This window comes from Staurois parvus, unplaced genomic scaffold (assembly GCF_062004578.1).
Source record: "Staurois parvus isolate SC_StPar_1 unplaced genomic scaffold, SC_StPar_1.0 ptg000616l, whole genome shotgun sequence".
Lineage (NCBI taxonomy): Eukaryota > Metazoa > Chordata > Amphibia > Anura > Ranidae > Staurois > Staurois parvus.
In genome coordinates this window covers 1,000,269-1,025,522 of record NW_028318412.1, presented here as the reverse complement: position 1 = coordinate 1,025,522, position 25,254 = coordinate 1,000,269, and the positions used below count along the sequence as shown (strand labels likewise).

The 25,254-nt window shown below is 44.6% G+C and overlaps 1 protein-coding gene across 3 annotated transcripts in view; it reads left to right on the top strand.

Annotated features, from left to right (window-relative positions):
- Positions 1 to 25,254, top strand: part of LOC149449495 (UDP-glucuronosyltransferase 1A1-like) — an 82,311-nt gene that overhangs the window by 12,879 nt on the left and 44,178 nt on the right. Inside the window, exon 1 of one of the 3 annotated variants that reach the window (XM_089693160.1) lies at positions 13,075 to 13,976. The exons of 1 other annotated variant lie outside the window; for it this stretch is intronic. In XM_089693160.1, the coding sequence (XP_089549286.1) occupies positions 13,113 to 13,976 (864 nt within the window). In that variant the 5' untranslated portion in view covers positions 13,075 to 13,112. Of the gene's footprint in view, positions 1 to 13,074; positions 13,977 to 22,349; positions 23,205 to 25,254 lie in introns of those variants that run through there. One more of the 3 variants, XM_089693166.1, reaches the window with a different exon arrangement.

Genomic DNA, 25,254 nt, shown 5'->3' with positions numbered 1-25,254 from the left:
AGCATTAACAATGCCCATAACATGTAGTCTGCCCAGCTTTGTAATGAGAGAGTCAAAAGGATGTGACAAAATGTGAGCATGACTAGTATTTTGAAAGACTTGAGGAACTCTAGCATTGAGCAAAAAACATGTCCAAATGGTGGTTATGGTCAGGTTGCACCTAACAATGGGAGTGGCTTAAAGGGAAATGAATAAACAGAACCTGAGCCTTGTCTCCTGTATACACTCTACACATATGCCACCGTCCTTGTACCCATAAAATACTCCTAATTACTGTACCACAACTGACTCTCACTGACACACATAAACCTCAGGACAAGGGATCATCTTAAAAAATGAAAACTTGAATTCACATATGTTTTTCTGCACACAAATAAAATATAATTTGCTCTGACTGAGTCTACTTTTAATAAGAACTCCATTAAAACCAGTTGAAATAATGAACACTTTGTTCAGGACTATGTAGTGTACAACACACTGTATATATAGTGAAGGAGTCAAGAGAAAAGATGCACACGGAATAGTATAGGGCCCACAGAGATAAGAATTGGAGGGAGATATACTGTCAGGAATGGACTGGCCAGCAATAGTGGGACTCACCTGCCTTGTGAGCTGCAGTACCAGGGCTGGCCAGCGGGTGCTCCCAGCAATCAGAGACTCAACCTTGCAGCCAGTCAAACACCTGGAACTAATTATACTGGTGTATTTAAGGGACATTCAGACCTGCAGACTCTGCCTTGGTGTTGTGTTTTTCCTGGGCCCTGTATCTTGTTCCTGCATCCTGCTCCTGTTCCTGTCTTGTTGCTGACCCGGCTTGATTCTGACCTCTGCTGACTTCTCCTGTTCTGATCCCTGGCTTGTGACCCCGACCATTCTCTGCCTGACCCCCTGTACCTACCTGCCTGTTAGTTGCTGTACCCTGCTCGTGACCTGACTATTCTCCGCTTGCTCCCCCTGTACCTACCTGCCCGATTGATATTGACCCGGCCTGCCTGACGACGCTTGCACTGTATGTACTGTTATCTGTGGGTGGTTTGGTTTGTTTGCACTGTGTTATGTTTTAGTATTGCACTGCGTTTATGTTTGTATTGTTAGTGTTAATAAATTGTTTATAACTTATCTGAAGTCTGCGTTTCCCTGCGTCAGTCACACACCTCTGGTCATACCCGGGAGCCCTGACATTACACCAAGGCACAATCCTGACCAGAAGTGGCTGCACAGGGAAGCCATCTTGGTTTGTTGAGGGGAAGGATGGATCTGGATGAGGTTGCGTATTTATATCTGCTAGTGTTTGATGACAGGGAGTATGCTTATCAAACTCTGAAGGAGTATACCCGGGATGAACTGCTAGAATGTATACGGCTCGCTCATGTTCTAGTAGATTAGGGCACAGAGTTCTCTGAGGTGCAGCCATTGATTGAGGTTTGTGCTGAGTTGGTTTCATCTGGTACCCCCGAATGCAGGGATGAATTTTTGCCACCATTTAGTGCAGACCAGGTAGAGTCCCTGGTGTGGTTATTAGAGGATGATGTAGGTTACTTTCTGGAGCGTTATTCCACATGTTCACCACAGGTACTAAGAGATTGTATAAATGCAGTGCAGTCTTTGGTCAGACAGGCTTTGTGTAAGCTCAGCTTTGTTCAACCCATACTGCAGACATGGTCAGACTTGTTGCACCCAGCCTCAGTCAGCTTACAAAGACCCAGTCCTGCTTCTAATCTATCTCCTCAAAGCTCTACTCCTGTATTCCCAACAGCTCCTCCAGTTACAGCCCAGTATACTTGGCTATCTACCGCATGTCAGTACCCTGTTCCCACTCGCTGCACCTATCCTGCCTTTAACCCTGTAAAGAAGCCCTCTGTAGCGACTGTTCCTTCCCCTGTTCCATCCTCCAGCTCTTCTCTGTCTCCAGCTGCTCCATTCATTTGCAGACCTGCGTTTACTTGCAGTGCCCCAGTAGTTAAAACCAGAAAAAAGCGAAAATTCTTTCCAACCAGTACCATCCTGCCAGTATCCAAACCGGTGAGCCTACCGTCTGAGAACCTGTCCTCCGTGGTTCAGCCTGATGCCTCTCTTCAGCCTGATGCCTCTACTCAGCCTGATGCCTGTACTCAGCCTAAAGCCTCTACTCAGCCTGAAGCCTCTACTCAGCCTGAAGCCTCTACTCAGCCGGATGCCTCTACTCAGCCGGATGCTTCTACCCAGCATAATGAACTGATCCAGCCTGATGATCCTATTAGGCCAGTTGACTCGATGCCCGCTGTTGATCCAGATAATCCGGTACCTGATCCGGTGCCCGCTGTCGTGCCAATTGACTCAGAGCCCGCTGTCGTACCTGGTGACTCGGTGCCCACTGCCTTGCCAGATGACGCTGTGCCCGCTGGCGAGCCAAATGACCTGATGCCTGGTGACCCAGTGCCCGCTGTCATACCTGGTGACCCGATGCCCGCTGTCGAGCCAGACAATCCAATGCCAGACAACTCGGTGCCCGCAGTCTTGCCAGACGACTCGGTGCCCGCTGTTCCGCCAGACGACTCGGTGCCCGCAGTCTTGCCAGACGACTCGGTGCCCTCAGTCTTGCCAGACGACTCGGTGCCCTCAGTCTTGCCAGACGACTCGGTGCCCTCAGTCTTGCCAGACGACTCGTGCCCGCAGTCTTGCCAGACGACTCGGTGCCCGCTGTTCCGCCAGTTGACTCGATGCCCGCTGTTCCGCCAGTTGACTCGGTGCCCGCAGTCTTGCCAGTTGACTCGGTGCCCGCAGTCTTGCCAGTTGACTCGGTGCCCGCAGTCTTGCCAGTTGACTCGGTGCCCGCAGTCTTGCCAGACGACTCGGTGCCCGCAGTCTTGCCAGACGACTCGTGCCCGCAGTTCCGCCAGTTGACTCGATGCCCGCTGTTCCGCCAGTCGACTCGGTGCCCGCAGTCTTGCCAGACGACTCGGTGCCCGCAGTCTTGCCAGACGACTCGGTGCCCGCAGTCTTGCCAGACGACTCGGTGCCCGCAGTCTTGCCAGACGACTCGGTGCCCGCAGTCTTGCCAGTTGACTCGATGCCCGCTGTTCCGCCAGTTGACTCGGTGCCCGCAGTCTTGCCAGACGACTCGGTGCCCGCAGTCTTGCCAGACGACTCGGTGCCCGCTGTTCCGCCAGTTGACTCAATGCCCGCTGTTCCGCCAGACGACTCGGTGCCCGCAGTCTTGCCAGACGACTCGGTGCCCGCAGTCTTGCCAGACGACTCGGTGCCCGCAGTCTTGCCAGACGACTCGGTGCCCGCAGTCCCGCCAGTTGACTCGATGCCCGCTGTTCCGCCAGTTGACTCGGTGCCCGCAGTCTTGCCAGACGACTCGGTGCCCGCAGTCTTGCCAGACGACTCGGTGCCCGCAGTCTTGCCAGACGACTCGGTGCCCGCAGTTCCGCCAGTTGACTCGATGCCCGCTGTTCCGCCAGTTGACTCGATGCCCGCTGTTCCGCCAGTTGACTCGGTGCCCGCAGTCTTGCCAGACGACTCGGTGCCCGCAGTCTTGCCAGACGACTCGGTGCCCACTGTCGTGCCTGGTGACTCGGTGCCCGCCGCTCCGCCTGGGGGTCCGAGACCTGTCGCTCCGCCTGGGGGTCCGGCGCCCGCCGCTCCGCCTGGGGGTCCGGCGCCCGCCGCTCCGCCTGGGGGCCTGAGACCCGTCGCTCCGCCTGGGGGCCTGAGACCCGTTGCTCCGCCTGGGGGCCTGAGACCCGTCGCTCCGCCTGGGGGCCTGAGACCCGTCGCTCCGCCTGGGGGCCTGAGACCCGTCGCTCCGCCTGGGGGCCTGAGACCCGTCGCTCCGCCTGGGGGCCTGAGACCTGTCGCTCCGCCTGGGGGTCCGGTGCCCGCCGCTCCGCCTGGGGGCCTGAGACCTGTCGCTCCGCCTGGGGGTCCGGTGCCCGCCGCTCCGCCTGGGGGCCCGAGATCTGTCGCTCCGCCTGGGGGTCCGGCGCCCGCCTTTCCGCCTGGGGGCCCGAGACCTGTCGCTCCGCCTGGGGGTCCGGCGCCCGCCTCTCCGCCTGGGGGCCCGAGACCTGTCGCTCCGCCTGGGGGTCCGGCACCCGCCGCTCCGCCTGGGGGCCCGATGCCTGTCGCCCCGCCTGGGGGCCCGATGCCTGTCGCCCCGCCTGGGGGCCCGGCGCCCGCCGCTCCGCTTGGGGGCCCGGCACCCGCCGCTCCGCTTGGGGGCCCGATGCCTGTCGCCCCGCCTGGGGGCCCGATGCCTGTCGCCCCGCCTGGGGGCCCAGTGCCTGCTGCTTCACCTGGTAATCCGATGTGCCCCTGCCCGGAGTCCAGCCCGATGTGCCTCTGCCCGGAGTCCAGCCCGATGTGCCTCTGCCCGGAGTCCAGCCCGATGTGCCTCTTTCTGGAGTCCAGCCCGATGTGCCTCTGCCCGGAGTCCAGCCCGATGTGCCTCTGCCCGGAGTCCAGCCCGATGTGCCTCTGCCCGGAGTCCAGCCCGATGTGCCTCTGCCCGGTGTGCCGCTGCCCGGAGTCCTGCCCGGTGTGCCGCTGCCCGGAGTCCTGCCCGGTGTGCCAGTCTTTGATATCCCGCCAGTTACCAGACCCGGGCGGTGGAACATTTTGCCCAGCTAGGACTGTTTGGAGCGTCCTGAGGCTGCTCCTTGAGGGGGGGGTACTGTCAGGAATGGACTGGCCAGCAATAGTGGGACTCACCTGCCTTGTGAGCTGCAGTACCAGGGCTGGCCAGCGGGTGCTCCCAGCAATCAGAGACTCAACCTTGCAGCCAGTCAAACACCTGGAACTAATTATACTGGTGTATTTAAGGGACATTCAGACCTGCAGACTCTGCCTTGGTGTTGTGTTTTTCCTGGGCCCTGTATCTTGTTCCTGCATCCTGCTCCTGTTCCTGTTCCTGTCTTGTTGCTGACCCGGCTTGATTCTGACCTCTGCTGACTGCTCCTGTTCTGATCCCTGGCTTGTGACCCCGACCATTCTCTGCCTGACCCCCTGTACCTACCTGCCTGTTAGTTGCTGTACCCTGCTCGTGACCTGACTATTCTCCGCTTGCTCCCCCTGTACCTACCTGCCCGATTGATATTGACCCGGCCTGCCTGACGACGCTTGCACTGTATGTACTGTTATCTGTGGGTGGTTTGGTTTGGTTTGTTTGCACTGTGTTATGTTTTAGTATTGCACTGCGTTTATGTTTGTATTGTTAGTGTTAATAAATTGTTTATAACTTATCTGAAGTCTGCGTTTCCCTGCGTCAGTCACACACCTCTGGTCACACCCGGGAGCCCTGACATATACAGTAGGGTGGCTATGGGGAGGGATGAGATGGAAGGGGGGAAAAAGGGGAACAGAGAGAGGGAAGGAGAGAGAGAGTAGGTGTTGGAGGGGGGGGAAAGTATGAGCACAGAGGGATACACAGAGGTCACTTCCAGTGGTATCTACGCAGTGGTTACTCCTTCCATGGATCCAATGGTGTATTTTGGCTTTGTGCTGCCCTAGGCAAGACTAAAATCGGGCACCCCCCCCCCGCATCAAAATTTGGTATCTACGCAGTGGTTACTCCTTCCATGGGACTCTGCATTTCTACTTTTTTCTCATTCACACACATGGCCATGGTTCCTCTGTTTCTCCTTTTGTACCTGATAATATCTGAATATATTTGGCTGAGGCCTTAGGTTGCAGAAGCGCGTCTGGACTACAGTGGTAAAGGAAGAAAACTATGGACGGCCGCACACCTTTTTCCACTTTTATTGCTTCATATAACAGGACATTTGTCCTGTTATATGAAGCAATAAACAATTATGTTATATGAAGCAATGAGGCACAAAAACAGTGGGGGAAGGAAGAAATGGATTGACGCACTACTTTTAGAGGTTAATCATAACCACTCAGTCTATCCCCGCAGCTCAACCTCCTTTAATTAATCTGCAGCTGAAATCAATAGACTGGTAAATATAAACTCCCTTGCTCCAGATAGAACTTCACTGCAATGTATTTAAAATTGATTAATTGAAACTGAATAACCAAAAAAAAAAAACAATTGTGTAACCAAATCAAAATAAATATGTCTACAAACCCCCCCCCAAAAAAAAATACAATGAAACCAAAATATAACTAAAAAAACCTCAAACAAAAAATCACATGGTGCACACCGATCCCACAAATTATAAATTAAAATCACATGCAATTGTTTTTAACTTTTTATTTTCAATGCTGAAAAGCACGGGGGGGGGGGAGAGCACAGGGGGCGGATAGCACTGGGGGGGCTGGACAATTAGACAATGCCCAGCATCCCCACTTTTGTGTTTACTAACCGCTTCCTGTCTGCCCTATAGCAGATATACTGCTACAGGACGGCAAGGGTGCGCAAAATCACGTATACATGATTTTCCTTTTTTCAGGTAGGGGGTATGCTTACAGTGAAGCACTAACACACAGCCCCTATAGTGAACAAGGAAGGACCTGAACCTCTGTGCATCAACTAGGGCCCCATCGAGCATGCAGGAGATTGGACACCTCTGTATTAGAATAAAACAAACAAAAGTAATATTGATGGATCTAACCAAAGAATCCACCTCCAGAGTTAAAGGAGAATTATAGCCAAAGTTTTTTTGGCTGTACTTCTCCTGTGGACACAGGAGTGCAGTTTGTTCTGCACTACTGTGACCCATTTTCAGCTGATGTGTTGGCTGATGTCACTCAGCTGGTCCAGGCTAGGGAAAGATCCCAACTTCAAAGTTGGGATCCACCCCAGAGTCTGGAGCAGCACCTGTTTCAGCCTCTCAGCAAAGCGCTGGGAGTCTGAGCCTGCAGCTTCCTCCTTCCCCCACAGCCCAGTGCTCCAGTGAGTGCTGGGGGACTGAGCAGAGAACTGTTACTGACAGTCCCACTCTCTAACAACTCAACGATCAGCAGTCATGTGATTGCTGAGTTCTCTCTCTCTTAGAGCCAGTGGGTGTCCAATGCTGCATCCACCTAGGTAAGTATAAATAGGGGGAAAAAAGCCCTACTTCTCTTTTAAACCCAGTCAAAAGTGACTGAGAAAACAGTGCACGTTAGTCTGACAGTTTGATAGTTTTCTTTCCAGCTCATTTGGGGAAAAACATCTCAGACACTGGGACTGATGTTTAAATTCTGACTTTACAGGACATTTTACTCTATGCATATATACTTGTATCATTTTGTTGTGCTTACACTCTTTATATTCTGACCTCAATATAGCCAGAATATGGGTTCACCCTAAACTGTGAGTATGTCTACTTTTTATGGTTAGAGTCAAGAGGTCCACCTGGGGAAAGGTTTAATGTGGTGTCAGCAGGGGTTGAGCTTCCAAGGTGGACTCAGGACAGACAGGGATTCGTATGTAAAATATGTTTTCATAAAATGGGTTTCACTCACAAATTAAGGCCATCAGGGATTCTTGTTTTCAGCTAGAATTTCCAGTGAACCTCACGTTACATCTCCTCCTTTCCTTGGGCAGACAACTTTCCATATACCCTGTCTACGTATGGCTTGGACATTCGTTAAAGCGATTCTAAAGGTTCATTTTTTTGGAGGGAAAAATAACAAACATGTCTATACTTACCTGCTGTGTGCAGTGGTTTTGCACAGAGCAGCCTGGATCCTCCTCTTCTTGGGTCCCCCGCAGGCACTCCTGGCCCTGCCCTCTTGCCGGGTGCCCCCACAGCAAGCAGTTTGCTATGGGGGCACCTGCTGCTCTGTGCGTCCATTCACACAAGGAGCCGTGGCTTGGCCCCACCGCTCTCTCTCCTCATTGGCTGACTGGCTGTGATTGACAGCAGAGGGAGCCAATGGCTGCACTCTCAGCCAATGAGGAGGCAGAGACCCGGCACAGTTGAAGCTGTCATTCACATTGCTGGATCGCGATGAGTCTCAGGTAAGTAATGAGGGGGCTGGGGGCACTATTGCACACAGGTTTTTTACTTTCATGCATAGAATGGGTGAAAGTAAAAAACCTTCAGCCTTCAAAACCACTTTAAAATGTCAAGCCACATTTGTTGAGTGTTCCTTGATCATATCACAAACCTGGTCAAGTACAACTGATGCACTATTGATTTGTTTATAAGAGGTAAAGCGACAGCACAACACTTTTTAGATTTAAGAAATATAAATAAAAATATATTCATATAAAATGTTATATTTTTTCCCACTTATACAACAAACTGCAGCTATCTTTATTCAAAAACGCATGTAAGCTAGAACAGTTCAGCTAATACTGTACAAATATTGCAGCAAACATAATAAGTAACCTATCACAGAAGGAGACATTGTTCATCTGATTGCTCCCATCAGCTTTTATCTTCTTGGCAGGTATTCATCCAGGAAATCAAACCTGACTAACAAGAACAAATCAGCATTTTTACAACATTTTCAAGTGTAGCTTTAGTATAACAATAAATCACATTACTGTATATTAGTAATTTTTAAGTTGATAAAAATATAGTTAAAGCGTAAATGTATTCATAATAAAAAACACAAAAATATGCTGCTTGCCATTTTCCTTCAACCTATATAGTTTTTTTTTTTTAACTTTATAAAAATCTGTGCATAAACATAGCAAAAATGAAGCAGCTAGGGGTTAAAAGGTAATAAAATCAACCAATTCATAAGTTTGTAACACCTTGCTCAAATATTCCTAACAATTAAAAAACACAATAGGTTAAAATAAGAAAATAAAAATCCTATATGTACGCTGCCAAAGCACTGTCAGTGGCCTGTTCCTTTCAGAGTAGGAACTGTCAAACACTATTCAGAAGCCCTGTATAGTGTGCATTTAGGTCTACAGTGGGTGCATATCTCTGCTGACTGTTGTAGAATCGTGAACATAAAGCTAGGGGGTAATTTAGTATAAGTACAGATTGTTTTGGTATATTAGAACATTTTTGCAATTCAAGTAAACAATCCTTTAATAAAAACTAGAAGCAGAATCCATTGAGTCGCAATAAGTACTTGCAGATGCATTTTGAGCATGGTGACACTTACAAGTACCTAGCTTTGTGGATTTTTATTTTTTGAATTGATGAGAGATCAGTGTGTGACCAGGGGCAGACTGACAACTCATGGGGCACCCGGGCAATAGGGGATCATGGGACCCCTGTGTCCTTGCCCAAACTCCAAAAAGCCTATGAAAAAGGTACCAGGGGCATCTCATGGGGCCCCCTACTGACCCCAGGCCCTCGGGCAGTGCCCGAGTTTCCAAATGGTCACTCCGCTCCTGTGTGTGACCCACTCTTACATAGGGCCATCTGTGCATTAATTGTATTCTGTAATCATGCCCACAGGAAATTCAAAGTGGTAGTAAAGTCTGTTTTTTTTGCTTGTACCTACAGGTAAGCCTATAATAAGGCTTACCTGTGGGTACTGTAAACATCTCCTAAATGTGCACCATAGGAGATCATCACTGCTCGGCCATTCAAGCCGCCAGAGCCTGTGAACCTGGAAGGAGGACCAGGTGAAGGTGGAAGCCCTGTCAGCGGTGACAGCGCGTCGCTGGAGGGCTTTGTTTTAAAGTAAGTTTCACATAATATGCTAGTTTTACTTCTGCATTGAATACTAAATCCAAAAGCTGATGTTCTAGTAATGGGAAACAGAGTCGTAGGAAGGTTTAAAAGGTAGTGAGACAGTCAACATCAAATGAATCCATGCTTGAGATCAGCATATATCTATAAAGTTAAAAATAAATGGGGCAGACTCGGTGGACCAGTTGGTCTTTTTGTGACATCACTTTTCTATTTCAGTAATTTATTCTTTCTATGCAAAACGATCTGTTTTATATACAATTAAAGTGTTACTAAACCCACAACAGTAAAATTAGTCTGCATATGCAGTAAAGCATGCTTGTCATACTCACTGTGGAACCTGAGGGGTTAATCCTCTGCATTGTGTAAAAAGGCTGTTTGATCCTGTCTTCTCTGATCCTCCCCTTCTTCTACTGTCCCCAATCCATCTGCTGATAGTACAGAGCTCTATGAGTCACTCTGCACATGCTCAGTTTAGTGTGTATTGCTAGAGAACTTTTTCTTTTTCTTTGGGAGGGTTGTGTGAACAGCACAGGGCCAATCAGCATTGTCCAGACAGAGGGTCAAGGGTTATGCAGCCTTGCAGGACAGTTAGAGCAGAATGAAAACCCCTCCTACAAGCTTTAACCAGTGCTCAGCAGGATACCGATAGAAGTCACAAGACTGCTATATACTTCTGATGAGAAAAGATATTTAGCAGTTTTCATTTACCTAACCTAAGGGGTTAATGCTCCACATTGTGTAAAAAGGATGTTTGATCCTGTCTTCTCTGATCATCCCCTTCTTCTGCTGTCCCCAATCCATCTTCTGAAAGTACAGAGCCTTTGATCAGCACAGGGCCAATCAGCACTGTCCAGAGGGTCAGGAGTTATGCAGCCTCATAGGACAATCAAGGGAGAAGGAAAACGCCTCCTATAAGCTTTACCAGTGCTTTACTGGACACTGTTAGAAGTCCCAAGACTGCTCTAACTGCTAATGAGAAAAGGTATTTAGCAGTTTATATTTACTAAAATGAATGCATTTCCATATTCTGTGTACTGTGGGAGACCAGATATCGTGAATGCAGGGTCCTGGGTTTAGTAACACGTTATTTAATATTAATTTTCAAGTTCTTTGCTTTAATATATAGCTAAACAACATGTGACGATCAACCTTATTTTCATTTATTATATATTGTATATAAAAGTCTTGAAGACCCCAGGGTATGTCCTGTGTATCAGTTTAACATGTTTGCCCTTTAGGACCAATACAAATATACAGATAAACTTTCTAAATGCTCAAAAGCAGCTTACAGATAAGGTTCTTTCAGAAGATATAGCCAAAATGTTTCACTATGTACAAATCATGGCTATCCTTATTTTATTTTCTTTCAGTGCCTTGTAACTTGTAGTGCCTGATGAAGGCAGCCATTGACTTAGCATGCATGCAGTTGTGGATTTACTATACCAAAATATAAACAGAAAAGGGACTTTTGAGGCACAGCATATTTATTTATTTCAGGTACTTATATAGTGCCGGTGATTTACGCAGCGCTTTACATATATATTGTACATCCACATCAGTCCCTAACCCTCAAGGGGCGTACAATCTAAGGTCCCTAACTTTCATTCATAAATACACATACTAGGGCCAATTTAGATAGGATCCAATTAACCTACCAGCATGTCTTTGGAGTGTGGGAGTAAACCGGAGTACCTAGAGGAAACCCACGCACAGGGAGAACATGCAAACTCCAGGCAGGTGGTGCTGTGGTTGGTAATTGAACAAGCGACCCTAGCACTGCCAGGTGGAAGTGCTAACCATTTAGCCACTGTGCTGCCCATAGCATATTAAAATTAAAATATATGAAAATGTTTATTCATGTATATTATAAAAAACAACCATACGTTGATTCACAAATAATTCTATAAAACAAACACAAATATCTTATGAAGAAGATTTTAGTACTATGTTAACAGATTAATAAGTGATTGTAAATCATGTTATCCTTTGCATAGTTGTATAGCCTGGGTTGACACTTCTGCGGCATGGCATATCACATATGATCCACATAAGAATCCCATCACATTCCTGTGCAAATCACATGCGGATTCTGTGCAATGTGATTTAAGCCATACAAATCGCACCGCATCCGCACTAAGAAGGTGCAGGACCCTTTTGTTTTGTTTCCACTAGAATTGGATCGCATGGGTATTCACACCTATGCAATCTGATTCTGTACATCACACCACGTTTTGCGAACACGTTTAACTTAACATACACACCAGCAGTGGTACGCATGAACAGGGTGCAATTCTGATGTGATGCAGAATTCGCACAGAAACCAGTGCGAATTCCACACCGCATCAGTGTGAACCCAGGCTCAATGTGTTTCTTGGACTTGGTCCACTTCTTTGGGAGCCAAAGGATCTCTGTACTAGTATTATTCATAATGTATGTTCACCATCCATATCAACTCCCCACAGAGCCATATGAATCAAAGTAAAGATATAAACATATACAACTCCACCACCAATATGCCACTTGTGCTTAGCTGTAGGAAATAAGGGATGGCACTGTAACATACAGGAGCCTCACACCAAAGGCATGTATGTTTCGTAGATACTTTTGGTGATATATTTATAGCTGAGAAATAATCTTGCCATAAATTGATCTTATAGTATTGTGCAGATACAACCAAGCAAAAAATCCTCAAGGCGTATTACACTCCACAATAGAGCCTCCAAAGATCATTTATACATGTCTGTATACCAATAGAACACATTAGGAGGTGATAATCAGATTTCCAAAATCATGATGATCTCTATATAAACAAAAACAGAGTGACAGCCTAACGTTGGTCACAATGCACTGGAGGATTTTAATTAAAGCAGGGCTCCACCCAAAAGGGGAAGTTCCACTTTAAGGACTCTTTCCCCGGCTCCCCTTAAGGTTTGGCACCTTTGGGGAGCAGGGAGGGAGCAGGTACCCGATTTTGACAGTACCCGCTCCTACTTCTGCTTCGACCACCTAGGTGATTGGAAGTAGGAGTTCTCTGATCCCCCCTCCCCCCTATGTGACAGGTCCCAGAAGACTGCGGGACCATTCACAAAGTGTGAGAACATTCACAAGTGTAGCTTGTCACAACCAGGTGCCCACACTTAAGATGCTGGCACCAGGCACAAAGGATGGCCGATGGAGCTGCAGTGAGCACACTCCTGGGACGAGGGACAGGTAAGTGGCTGTTTTTCAAAAGTCAGCAGCTACAGGAGACTGGCGCTTTGCTTTAATATTAATTTTCATTTAAAGTTTCATTCAAAGTTTTTTGCTTTAATATATAGCTAAACAACACGTGAAGATCTTCTTCATTTTCATTTCAGTTTAAATTATATTATATATTGTACATCAAAGTCTTGAAGGCCCCAGGGTATGTCCTGTGTATCAAGGTAACTATTTTGCCCTTTAAGACCAATACAAATATACAGATAAACTTTCTAAACTCTATGTTCAGGTTTATTGCACAGTGACGTAATGAAGACTGTTAAACATTAAATGACAAATGCTCAAAAGCGGCTTACAGATAAGGTTCTTTCAGAAGACATGGCTAAAATGTTTCACTATGTACAAATCACAGCTGTCGTTATATTATTTTCTTCTGCGTATGTAACATTTGTGGAACCGGGTAACGTGCTTGTAGTACCGTTGGAAGGCAGCCATTGGCTTAGCATGCGTGCAGTTGTGGATTTGTTGAGACTAAATGGACACCAGATTTTTGTAGTAGCGCCAGACTTCAATATCCATATTCAAGCCTCTGAAAGTTATGAAATCAAGTTCTACCCTGTGTCATATTCTCGTGAATATTTACAGAGTCATTTTAAAAAATTTTCAGCTGAAGTTTTCACAGAAAGACCTTTGCTGCAGAAGATTTTAAATATGCATGAGAGAATGAAAGAAGCCACAGCCCTGATGTTTGATACATGTGTTAGACTACTGAACAACAAAGAGATAATGCGGACCTTGGAAGAAACCTCTTTTGATGTTGTTTTCACTGATCCCATGCTTCCATGTGGCCAGATCCTTGCTGAGCATCTGGCAGTACCCTCCGTGTACTTTTTACGGTCTATACCTTGTGATAAAGATGCAAGATCTTCTCTGTGTCCAATGCCACTATCTTATGTACCACGGCAGTTATCGGGTCTTACTGATCATATGACTTTTCCTCAAAGACTGCAGAATGTCTTTTTTGAAATAGTCTCATATTTTCTGTGTGATATACTTTACTCTCCATACCAGCAACTGGCTTCTGAGTTCCTTCAAAGGGAGGTCAATTTACATGAAATTTTAGGTCATGCAGCCATCTGGCTTATGAGACTTGACTTTGTGCTTGATTATCCAAAGCCTGTGATGCCCAATATGGTCTATATAGGGGGAATTAACTGCGTTCAAAGAAAGCCTCTAAATCAGGTAAGGATTCTAAGCATTTGGTGTTCTAGTATATAGTGTGTGTATATGTGTGGGTAATTGGGGACCTGGACATCCTCTCCAGGCAAAGTCTTGGAGGGAATGACCCTTTTAGAAGGGCTCTTTGAATCTTTATCTTCTTTGCTTAGCCAACAGTATTGAAAACAAACCTCCTAGTGATTGGCCAAACAATAAATATTAACTCATAACATTATTTCTTCCTAGTCTATCTACTGGTGGACACCTGCTAGCAACAGGCAAAATCAAAGAATATTTTGAATTTAGGGCAAAAACAACGAATGTAGAAAACAGTAACAATCAAAGCTCAGGCTGGCTTTTAGCTTAATAGCTTCCCACTAAATTTACTATAGTAGCACTCCAACTTTGGCAGAGCCACTACATCTCCTTTCCGGCAAGATTTCTCCTTTTGAAACCTCAGAAGGAGTGGTAGGGACAGGAGTGGGAGTGAGGAGAAATGAGTCACCGGGTAGACTTATTCAGTTGTGTTTACGGGTCCATTCACACAGCAAAGTGTATGTTGATCACAGGTAAATGCACGTGGATTGATGTGTGTTGGTATGCTGCATTTGGGGTCCTCCCTAAACCCATACCAGGTCCTTATCTGAGCATGCAACCCAGCAGGCCAGGAAAGGGGGGGCAAGTTGAGGTACAGTGTACCCTATAGTCATTCACATGGGGGGGCTGGGATCTGGTGGCCTTGTTAAAGGGGACTTCCAGAGTCTGATAAGCCCCTCCGCCTGCAGATCTCCTCAACCCTGGGCTGTGGTTGTGGGGAAGAGGCCCTTGTCCCCATCAACATAGAGACAAGGTGCTTTGGTGGGAGAACCCCACCACCTCAAAGCACACCTCATGTTGAGGGCATGTGGCCTAGTATGATTCAGGAGGGGGGGCGCTCACTTACCCCCCCCCCTTTCCTTGCCTGCTGGGCTGCATGCTAGGATAAGGGCCTTGTAAGGATTGGAGGGGGACCCTCACGCTATTTAAAAAAAAAAAATTAAAGCCGGTCATTGATTTGTTTACATTCTCCTGTCAGTGAGCAAAAAATAGCGTGGGGATCGCCCAAAATCTATACCTGTCCCTTAAGTCTGGTTTGGATTTTAAAGGGAACCCCACGCCAAAATAAAAAAAAAATGGCCATACCAGAGCCTTATCCGAACATGCAGCTCAGCAGGCCAGGAAAGGGGGGGACGAGTGAGTGCTCCCCCTCCTGAACCATATTAGGCCACATGCCCTCAACATGGGGGAGGCGCTTTGGAGCAAGGGGCTCCCCCCCAAAGCACCTTGTCCCTATGTCGATGGGGATAAGGGCCTCTTACCCATAACCCCAGGCTATAGATGTGGGGGTCTGCGGGCAGGGGGCTTATTGGAATCTGGAAGCCCCCTTTAACAAGTGAACCCCCAGATCTCTGCCCCCCCCCCATGTGAATGAATCATGGTTAGTCACGCAGCGACCGAATCTCAATGAAACTAATGAATTCTGTTAATGTTTCATTCAGATTCGTTGAAATTTGTTAATGTGGTATTCGGAAATTCGGATACAAACATGAAAAATTTGTCCGAATTTCAATTTGGAACAAACAAACTGCACATGTCTAGAAATGAATGCTAACACCGCATCTAGGGATTGGAAATCTAATATATATTACATTTTTGGTTTTGGGTTTGATACTGCTTTAACGTCAGCTTGAGCTATTCAACTTTGTAAACAACAGACTTTCTACAATAGAAGTAAGCAGGGGTTTTTTCAGTGGGAACATGGAAGAATGCAGTTCCGGCACCTCCAGCACTGAATGTATGTCATGGCAAGGGGTGCTGGGGGGGTTTATTGTTGTTGGGGAAGTCAATTGTTGCTGGTGGGGGGTCTATTGTTGCTGGGGGGTTGTATTATGTTGCTGACAGGGACCTACTGTTGAGGGAGGGGTCTATGTTGATGGCTGCTGGAGGCTCTTTTGATGCTGGCTGCTGGGATATCTATTGTTGCTGGGGTGAAGCTATTGTTACTGGGGGGTATTTTGTTGTGGGGGCCAGCATTGCTGAGGGATCTATTGTTGCTGCGGGTATTTTGTTGTGGGGGTCTATTGTTGCTGCCTGCCGGTGATCTGATTTACTGCTTTGTTGTTATCATTAACACATTCCATACAAACTTCTTAGTACTTAAAAATGATACTTGGTTGTGTATTCTTTAAAAAGTACTGGAAGGTGTGTAGGGTAAGGAACAAAGGGACAGTGCTCGGAGGTGGGTAGGGGCAGGGACAAGAGGTGACTAGGAAGGGGGAGTTCCTGAACCTATTATCTGAGAAAAAAAAGCCCTGGAAGTAAGAAGAAATTTGAAAACATATAAACTGGCTTTCTCCATCTGCTGGCAGGTGTATATACAGTTGTGTTCAAAATAATAGCAGTGTGTTGAAAAAAGTGAATAAAGCTCAAAATCCTTCTAATAGCTTTTATTTCCATACACACAAATGCATTGGGAACACTACACATTCTATTCCAAATCAAAACATGAAGAAAAATATATCAAATTTGTGTTCCTCTAAAAAAATTGAAGAAAAGTGAATATTAGACTGTTCAAAAAAATAGCAGTGTTTGTATTCTTCTTTACAAACTCAAACATTCACTATATAAACTGAAAAATGTTTGAAGATTTTGCTTTCCTTTCAATCACTTAATTAATATTTAGTTGTATAAGCACTGTTTCTGAGAACTGCTGTACATCTGTGTTGCATGGAGTCAACCAACTTCTGGCACCTGTGAACAGGTATTCCAGCCCAGGATGATTGGATTACATTCCACAGTTCTCTATTTCTTGGTTTTGCCTCAGAAACTGCATTTTTGATGTCACCCCACAAGCTTTCTATTGGATTAAGATCCAGGGATTGGGCTGGCCACTCCATAACGTCAATCTTGTTGGTCTGGAATCAAGATGTTGCACGTTTACTGGTGTGTTTGGGGTTGTTGTCTTGTTGGAACACCCATTTCAAGGGCATTTCCTCTTCAGCATAAGGCAGCATGACCTCTTCAAGTATTCTGATGTATTCAAACTGATCCATGATCCCTGGTATGCGATAAATAGGCCCAACACCGTAGTATGAGAAACATCCCCATATCATGATGCTTGTGCAACCATGCTTCACTGTCTTCACAGTGTACTGTGGCTTGAATTCAGTGTTTGGGGGTCGTCTGACAAACTGTCTCCGGCCACTAGACCCAAAAAGAACAATCTTACTGTCATCAGTCCACAAAATGTTGCGCCATTTCTCTTTAGGCCAGTCAATGTGCTCTTTGGCAAATTGTAACCTCTTCAGCACGTCTTTTTTTCAACAGTGGGACTTTGCGGGGGCTTCTTGCAGATAGCTTGGCTTCACATAGGCGTCTTCTAATTGTAACAGTACTCACCGGTAACTTTACACCTTCTTTGATCTTCCTGGAGCTGATTGTTGGCTGAGTCCTTGCCATTTTGGCTATTCTATCCATTCTAATGGTAGTTTTTAGCTTTCTTCCACGTCTTTCAGGTTTTAGTTGCCATTTTAAAGCATTTGCGATCATTTTAGCTGAGCAGCCTATCATTTTCTGCACTTCTTTATATGTTTTCCCCTCTCCAATCAACTTTTTAATCAAGGTACGCTGTTCTTCTGAACAAGGTCTGGAACGACCCATTTTCCTCAGAATTTCAGAGAGAAAAGCACTGTAACCAGCATGTACAACATTTGCTGCCTTCCTTCCTTAAATAAGGGCAATAATTGCCACCTGTTTTTCAAAGAATGAATGACCTCACTAATAGAACTCCACACTGCTATTATTTTGAACATGCCCCTTCCAATTAGTGATTCAATTACACAGAATCAGCAGCATGCATGTCATGACTGTTGGGTCTGTTGGATTTCTATTACTCTACTACACCTGCTAGTAAATTATTTGCCATGTAGAAATATCATTTCTACCAAAAACAGTGATTGATCAGGTTAGTAATGTCTGACTGCTATTATTTTGAACACAACTGTGTATATATATATATATATATATATATATATATATATATATATATATATATATATATATACTATATATATATACTATATAATATATTCTTATGAAATATTTTCTTTTTTTTCCACTTATGAAATAAAATTTCTAGTAATAACAAAATTTTATTTTTTCGGTCATTAGTATTAAAAAATAAGTATTGGGGTTGACTTACTAAAACTGGAGAGTGCATAATGTGGTGCAACTATGCATAGAAACCAATCAGCTTCCATATTTTTTTGTCATACCTTAATTGAACAAGCTGAAGTTAGAAGCTGATTGGCTACCATGCATAGCTGTATCGGATTTTGCACTCTCCAGTTTTAGTAAATCAACCCTATTGCTAGACATTGTAATTGGTTCTTCTGGATGTGTTCGGGTGCAGCGGTAGATGAGGGCTGCAGTGAGTGCAATAATAAGCAGTGGTTTAGGGGAAGCTCAGTGATGGATTAAGATGGTATGGTGATGAAAAAAAGGTGAAGAGAATGTAGTGGTGTACAAGGTTTGCCGGAGGATGCAATGGTAGAAGATGGCTGCAGGGGTACAATACTGAGCAGTAGTGTAAAACGGATGCCGAGGTGTATGGAGTGTGCTGTGAAGGGGGAGGGCGTAGTAATGTAAAAGGGGGGAAAGGGGGTGCCATAGTGTAAAGGATTGCAGTGGTGGAAAATAGCAGCAGAGGGTTGCAGGGTTGCAGTGCTGAGCAGTAAAGGAAGAGGCATGCAGGGGATATAGTATAGGGGTGCACTGATGGGTGAAGGGTGCAGTTGTGGTAGAAAGGCCCAGAGGTGAGTACTAAAGGAAGATGGCTGCAAAAGTGAGCAGTGGTGGACAAGGAGTGCAAGGAAAGTAAAGAGGGAGGACAAGGGGTGCAGGGGTGATGGGTGGGAAAGGGGTGCATAGGTACTTTTAGTGGAGGATGTTTTCTTGAGGAAACAGGAGCTTTGCTTGTGGGAGGGGTGATTATTTGAGGGAGGATTACTGGGGACGATTTTTACTTGTGGGGAGGAGGGGGAGTGATTTGTGTTGGGAGGGAGTTTTGGCAGCTGTCAGGGAGAGAGTTGAGTTGTGATATGTTTGCTTTGGGGGATTGTTACCTGCTAACAAGTGCTGTGTTAAGTGCTCCTGACCTTTGCACTCTCTATGCTGAAAGTGCAGTAGTCAGGAATGTAAATTGTACAGCACAGCATACAGAGTGCAGCAGTCAGGATTATGTAACATGCCATGTGCATTTCATACTCCTGACCGCTATACTCTATGCTTTGCTGAATGGTCTATAATCCTTACTGCTGAATATTGTATACAGTATTTATGGCAAATGTACTGTAGGTTACATACTTCTCACCATTGCACTCTGTACACTGCTCTGTACTTTACATACTGCTAACCACTGCAGAATGTAAATTATACATAGTGAGCTGTGCCCTCTGTATGCTATATTGTAATTACATACTCTGAGGACTGACCAATGTATTAACAGTTGCTGTTTATTGAGTAGACTATTTTAATGAGGCTCAGGCAAACCATTAGTGCTCTGTCTATATTATGTGTGCAGAAAAGCATATAATATTAGAATTTCATTTTAAAGTATGTCAAGCCAAAAACTTTTTTTCTTTAGTTTTGGATGGAGTAAGGATAGATTGACTAGAATTACTGCTATCCATGCTCCAATATGGAGATTTATTTTCTAATACATACAGAGAGAAGAAATCTGACAGAGTTTCTAGTCTTTCCCTACTCTACTAAAATAAATTAATAAATTATTAAATAAATGAATGGGTTAGCTCTACACTGTTATTTGCTGGAAATGCTAAGGTGTTTTCTACCCAAAGACTAATGCCGGCCATAGACGGGTCGAAAAGCGGCTGACTTTTCAGCCGAAAAAAGAATCGGATGATTTTTTCACTGTTAGTGGGTTAATTGGTCGTCCGTTTTTCGGGTTTTTTTGCACTGTTTTTTTATCGGTCATGTTGGAAAATTTGTGGCCGATTTGAACAATTGGATGATTTTCCTGGCAATGATGGGCAAATCGGCCAATCATTTTACCGATAAAAAAATCTGCGCATGAGCCATGACCGAAGAAGAAGAAGTCCGCTATTATATTTTATATGAAAAAGTCTTGCGGTTGCAACAAATGTATCCATTTGTATCCAAATAAAAACATAATGTATTTGTTTTGCTGTCACATTGTATGGTGTGCTCCCTCTGTCAAACTGGTTTCTTGTCCCATTCTTTCGTGAGCATTGGTGGCAGCATCGGCAACGGCACTGACCGATTTTTCGTTTATCGGCCGACAATTCGGCTGATAAACGGCCCATCTATGGCCTGCATAAATATTTCATTTTGTAATCTCATGTTAGTCACTTTTACAATTTTAAGAAGAACTACAGGAGTAAACCATTTTTAAAATGTACATTGGGTCATCTTGGTTACCTGTAATTATCTATATTTAGCATCCACATGGTTGTAGGGGAGTCTTAAAATCACCATAGTAGTCTGTGCTACAGGAAGTGCTTTTCTGTTTGAGTGACTCTACTCCCTGTGTTCCCCTCTGATACACTGAACACAGGGAGTAGCTCATTTGGCACCTCAGCCATTCAGCAGATGTCCTGTATTTTCTCACAAAATGGTAATTGTGACATCATCCTCCCCTTCACTCCATTTCATCCATTCAGAGAAAATTTTGTGTTCGTTAAAAAAATGCAACTGTAATTTTGAGACTCCCGTGTAGCTCCCTTCAATTTGACATATCGATATTTCCAGTTAACCAATGTAAATTTTAAAAACAGACTATTTCTTATTATTATATTACAATTATTAGGCAATATCGATTGATTATGGAGGCATGAGTGGAATAGATTGAGAGATAACTGGGAGTGTATGTGATAAGAGGAAGAGTATTGATTTCATTACAAAATAAATTGGTTGTACTGGGCTATCCAGATATATTTCTCTTCATACATATTCCCTTTTGCTTCATGTCTTCGTGAATGACTATGTCAATGTGATTTGATATGAAGGCGTAATATTTGCTTATTTTTGAAATTGAAAAGAAGAAAAAAAATGAAAACAGATTATTCCCAGAGATCAACTTTAAAGTGAACTTGTGTTTTACCCATGCAAGGCAAAGCAACAGGATTATTCTAATTCTGGTGAGCCTGGTCCCCACAGTTGCTTGTATTTGCCTTTATTATAGGCACTCTCAATTTACGCAGCACTTTACATATATATTGTATATTGATATCAGTCCCTAATCCTCAAGGAGTGTACAATCTAAGGTCCCAAACTCACATACACATACTAGGGCCAATTTACCTACCAGCATGTCTTTGGAGTGTGGGAGGAAACCCACACAAGCACAGGGAGAACATGCAAACTTCAGGCAGGTGGTGTTGTGGTTGGGATGCAAACCAACAACCCTAGTACTGCCAGGCTAGATTGAAGAAAGGAAACTCTCTGTGCTCCATGTGAGAGGAATGGGTGCCTGAGCAGGCAATTACAGAGCACTGGCTTGATCATTTGGAAGGAAAGGGAGTAAAACACATTACTAAAACTGGAGAGTGCAAAATCTGTTGCAACTCTGCTTAGAATCTAATCAGCTTCTATGTTTTATTGTCAAAGCTTCATTGAACAAATTGAAGTCAGAAGCTGATTGGCTTACCATGCACAGCTGCACCAAATCTTGAGTGCTCCAGTTTTTGTAACCCCCCCCCCCAACCCCACCATGGCCTCCATACCCAGAAGTACCAGGTGTTAATCTCCGTTCCTGGTGGTTGAACGGAGTGGAATGTAAACACTCCTGCCCTGCTGTCCTTACTGTTAAAATTTCATTATAAATTAGGTAACAGAAAGCACAATTTAAACTAAGACTTAAGGGCTTGCAGAACTCCTAACCCTCTTGTATTGAACTGTATTGTTGCTGTATTGTCTCCCTTTATTTTGTAATGCACCGAGCAAACTGTTGGTGCTATATAAACCCTGTATAATAATAATAGTAATAACTTCTGAATATGGAATTTCCTAAGTTGCTAACCTTGCCTTTTCCAGTATTCAGTTTTGAATGTCACACAATGTTTACACCTTACCAAACACACTGGGTTCCTACCTGCTTTATCTTTTGAAAATGTTATTTATTATGAATAACTCTAATGGATACTATACATTAGTTATCACGTTTCATGATAAGGCTGATAAATTGTTATTATAGAAGGGAGTGTCCAGCACTTGAGTGATTGTGATAGACACAGGCTATTTAAATTATTTGACTCACTGAAAACCAAATATATAAGAATGTATTTGCCAATAGTTCTCTGAGGTGTGTTCTCAGGGAGTTTAGACTTTTCAGACATGGCAGCGGATATTCTTTCACTGATGTTCCTCTGGATTGTTGTCATTCTGGGTCTTCCCACCTTGGCAGAGAGTGGAAATGTACTGGTAATTGCTCAAGACACTGATACTTGGCTTGACATGCTCACTATGGTAGATAAAGTCCAACAAAAAGGCCATGAGATAGTGTTGGTGATACCTAGGAACATGATGGACATGGGCTCCTTTGAAAGAATAACAGTGAAGATGTACAGCGCCCCTCTACTTAAGTCTGGGCTCAGTATAAATTTGGAACCTATAACAGGTCAGTCTCTGATGGATAGCTTGCTAAGTGCTATTAGCACAGAATATATGAGGATGAAGTATACTGCGTCAGTTTTATCTTGTACCTGTCTAGATCTTCTGGCTGACCAGGAGTTGCTTAGTTTCTTGGAAAGAAAACGTTTTGATATTTCCGTTATGGATCCTTTTTTTCCTTGTGGTCCTATTCTTGCAAAACATCTCAAGCTCCCATCCATTTATTTTCTACCCTCACTTCCTTGTGGCTGGGATAAAAAGGCTGTAAATTGTCCAAATTCAGATCACTCTGACCTAGGAAACAACCAGGAGGATCTTTTGCAGCGAGTGAGGAGAGTTTTCCTTCACTCTTTAGAAACCTTAGCCTGCCAACAAATTGAGACTGAATACAACAGACTGGCTTCCAAGTTCCTGCATAAAGAAGTAAAGCTACTTGAAATATTTAGTCAGGCTGAACTTTGGCTATACAAATATGATTTTGTACTGAAGTCTGGTAAACCTTTGATGCCAAATATGGTCTTTATTGGGGGACATAGCTGTCCAGAGAAGAACAGAGTAGACCCGGTAAGTGTGCTTCAGTTGTTTTAGCCTTCGCTTAACATACTTGTGTTGAGATCTGTTGACCAGATACAGAGAGTGTGTAATTTACGAAGTTAAAGAATGTGGTCTGTTAGTGTTCTTTGTAATGATGTGCCTTTTTGTGAGGATTTAACCATTAGGTTTTTATGTGAAATACCAATAATTGCAAATAAGCCAGGGATTAATCTGTGGGAAATCAGAAATCAAACTGAAAGCTGCCAAAAGACATTATTTTGTTTGTCCGCAATGTGTTTTCTGTAATGCTGCCCAATGCCCCCCCCCCCCCCAGTTGTCTATGCCAATACAAATTGATCGATCAATGGGGGATGGGCAGATGATTGATAGCCCCGCCCTCAACATTAATAGATCCTGTGTCATTCATAGAAGCTGTTGTAAGGCTCTGGAAGAAAAGGCATAATCAAGCTCTTTCAATAAAAGCTGCTGACAGCCTTAGTATTGTATTTACCCCTGCAGCTCCGGAATATTATGGCAGCGGTGGTGGAGGTGGGGCTAGGACAAAGGAAAGTTTCTTCTAAAACAAGAAGGATCAGCACATAAGACTAACTGTAAGTTATGTCCTTTGAGCTGACTTTTTATGTTCTTGATTTTAGCTAAACTTTATTGACCATACTCACAATCTACATTTATAGGTTGGGGAGAAGCTGTTCTAGGGTCTGTGTCTGAAAAGAATGGAGCTATGTAGAAGGTGTAGAAGAGGAGCTCTTCCCCTTGGGTAGACACCATGAGGCCAAAGGCCCATGACGTTGCACCAACAGACATTTCATTGTAAGTAGGTGAGCACCACAGCAACCCCTCCCGAGTAATGTTTAGGTGGAACTTATATTCCTCATTAAGGACTATGTACTGGCAGTTTTACCATACTGTTAAAGTGTTACTAAACCCACAATCAGTAAAATCAGTCTGTATATGTAGTAAAGCATGCATGTTGTACTCACTGTGAAACCTAAGGGGTTAATCCTCCGCATTGTGTAAAAAGGATGTTTGATCTTGTCTTCTCTGATCCTCCCCTTCTTCTACTGTCCCCAATTCATCTCCTGAAAGAACAGAGCCTTTGGCACAAACTGCACATGCTCAGTTTGGTGTGTATTGCTACAGTCTATTTTTTACTTGGAAAAGTGCATGTGATCAGCACAAGGCCAATCAGCACTGTCCAGACAGAGGGGCAGGGGTTATGCAGCCTTATAGGACAATCAAGGGAGAATGAAAACACCTCCTAGCTTTAACCAGTGCTTTGCTGGACACTGATAGAAGTCACAAGACTGCTCTGACTGCTAATGAGAAAATGTATTTAGCAGTTTATATGTACTAAAATAATTGCATTTCCATGTTCTGTGTACTGTGGGAGACCAGACAGAGTGAATTCAGGGTCCTCGGTTTAGTAACACTTTAACCTCCCTAACGGTATTCCCGAGTGTAGCTCGGGGTAAAATGTTTGTACCAAAATCGGTAACCCCGAGCTCGGGCTTACCGTGCGGCGCTGCATAGGGAGTCCCTGCAGCACTTACCTTGTCCTTCGCTCCCGCGATGTGTCCCCTGCAGCGTCCCCGGCCATCTCCTCCGGCTGATGCCAGCATCCGGCTCCTGTGTTCTGGTCCCTGTGACGTCGGGACGTACGGGCGCCGCCGGCAGCGGGAAATTTGAAAATTTAAAAAAAAAGTCATTTTTTTCAAAATGATTTTACATAGTAAAACATTGCTGTTTCAACCCATTTCACATACATTTTGCCCCTAGTGCTTTGTCCTGTCCCCTGTCTGCATTTTGATTGTTCTTTCCTTCCGCCTGCAAACTTAGAAAAGTCCATGGCGTCCAAAAAGCGTCCCTTTAGGTCAGCGATGTGCGAACTTGGCGCTATATTTCAAATTTCAGTGTTCTGGTTTGATTATATTATTGAATTAAATGTATTATTATTATATTATTATTTTTTATGTTTATTTATTAAATTATAATTTATGATTTTGTGTTTCAAATTTTATCATACCCGGGATGTTTAATAGACTCTTGTTCAGACAGATTT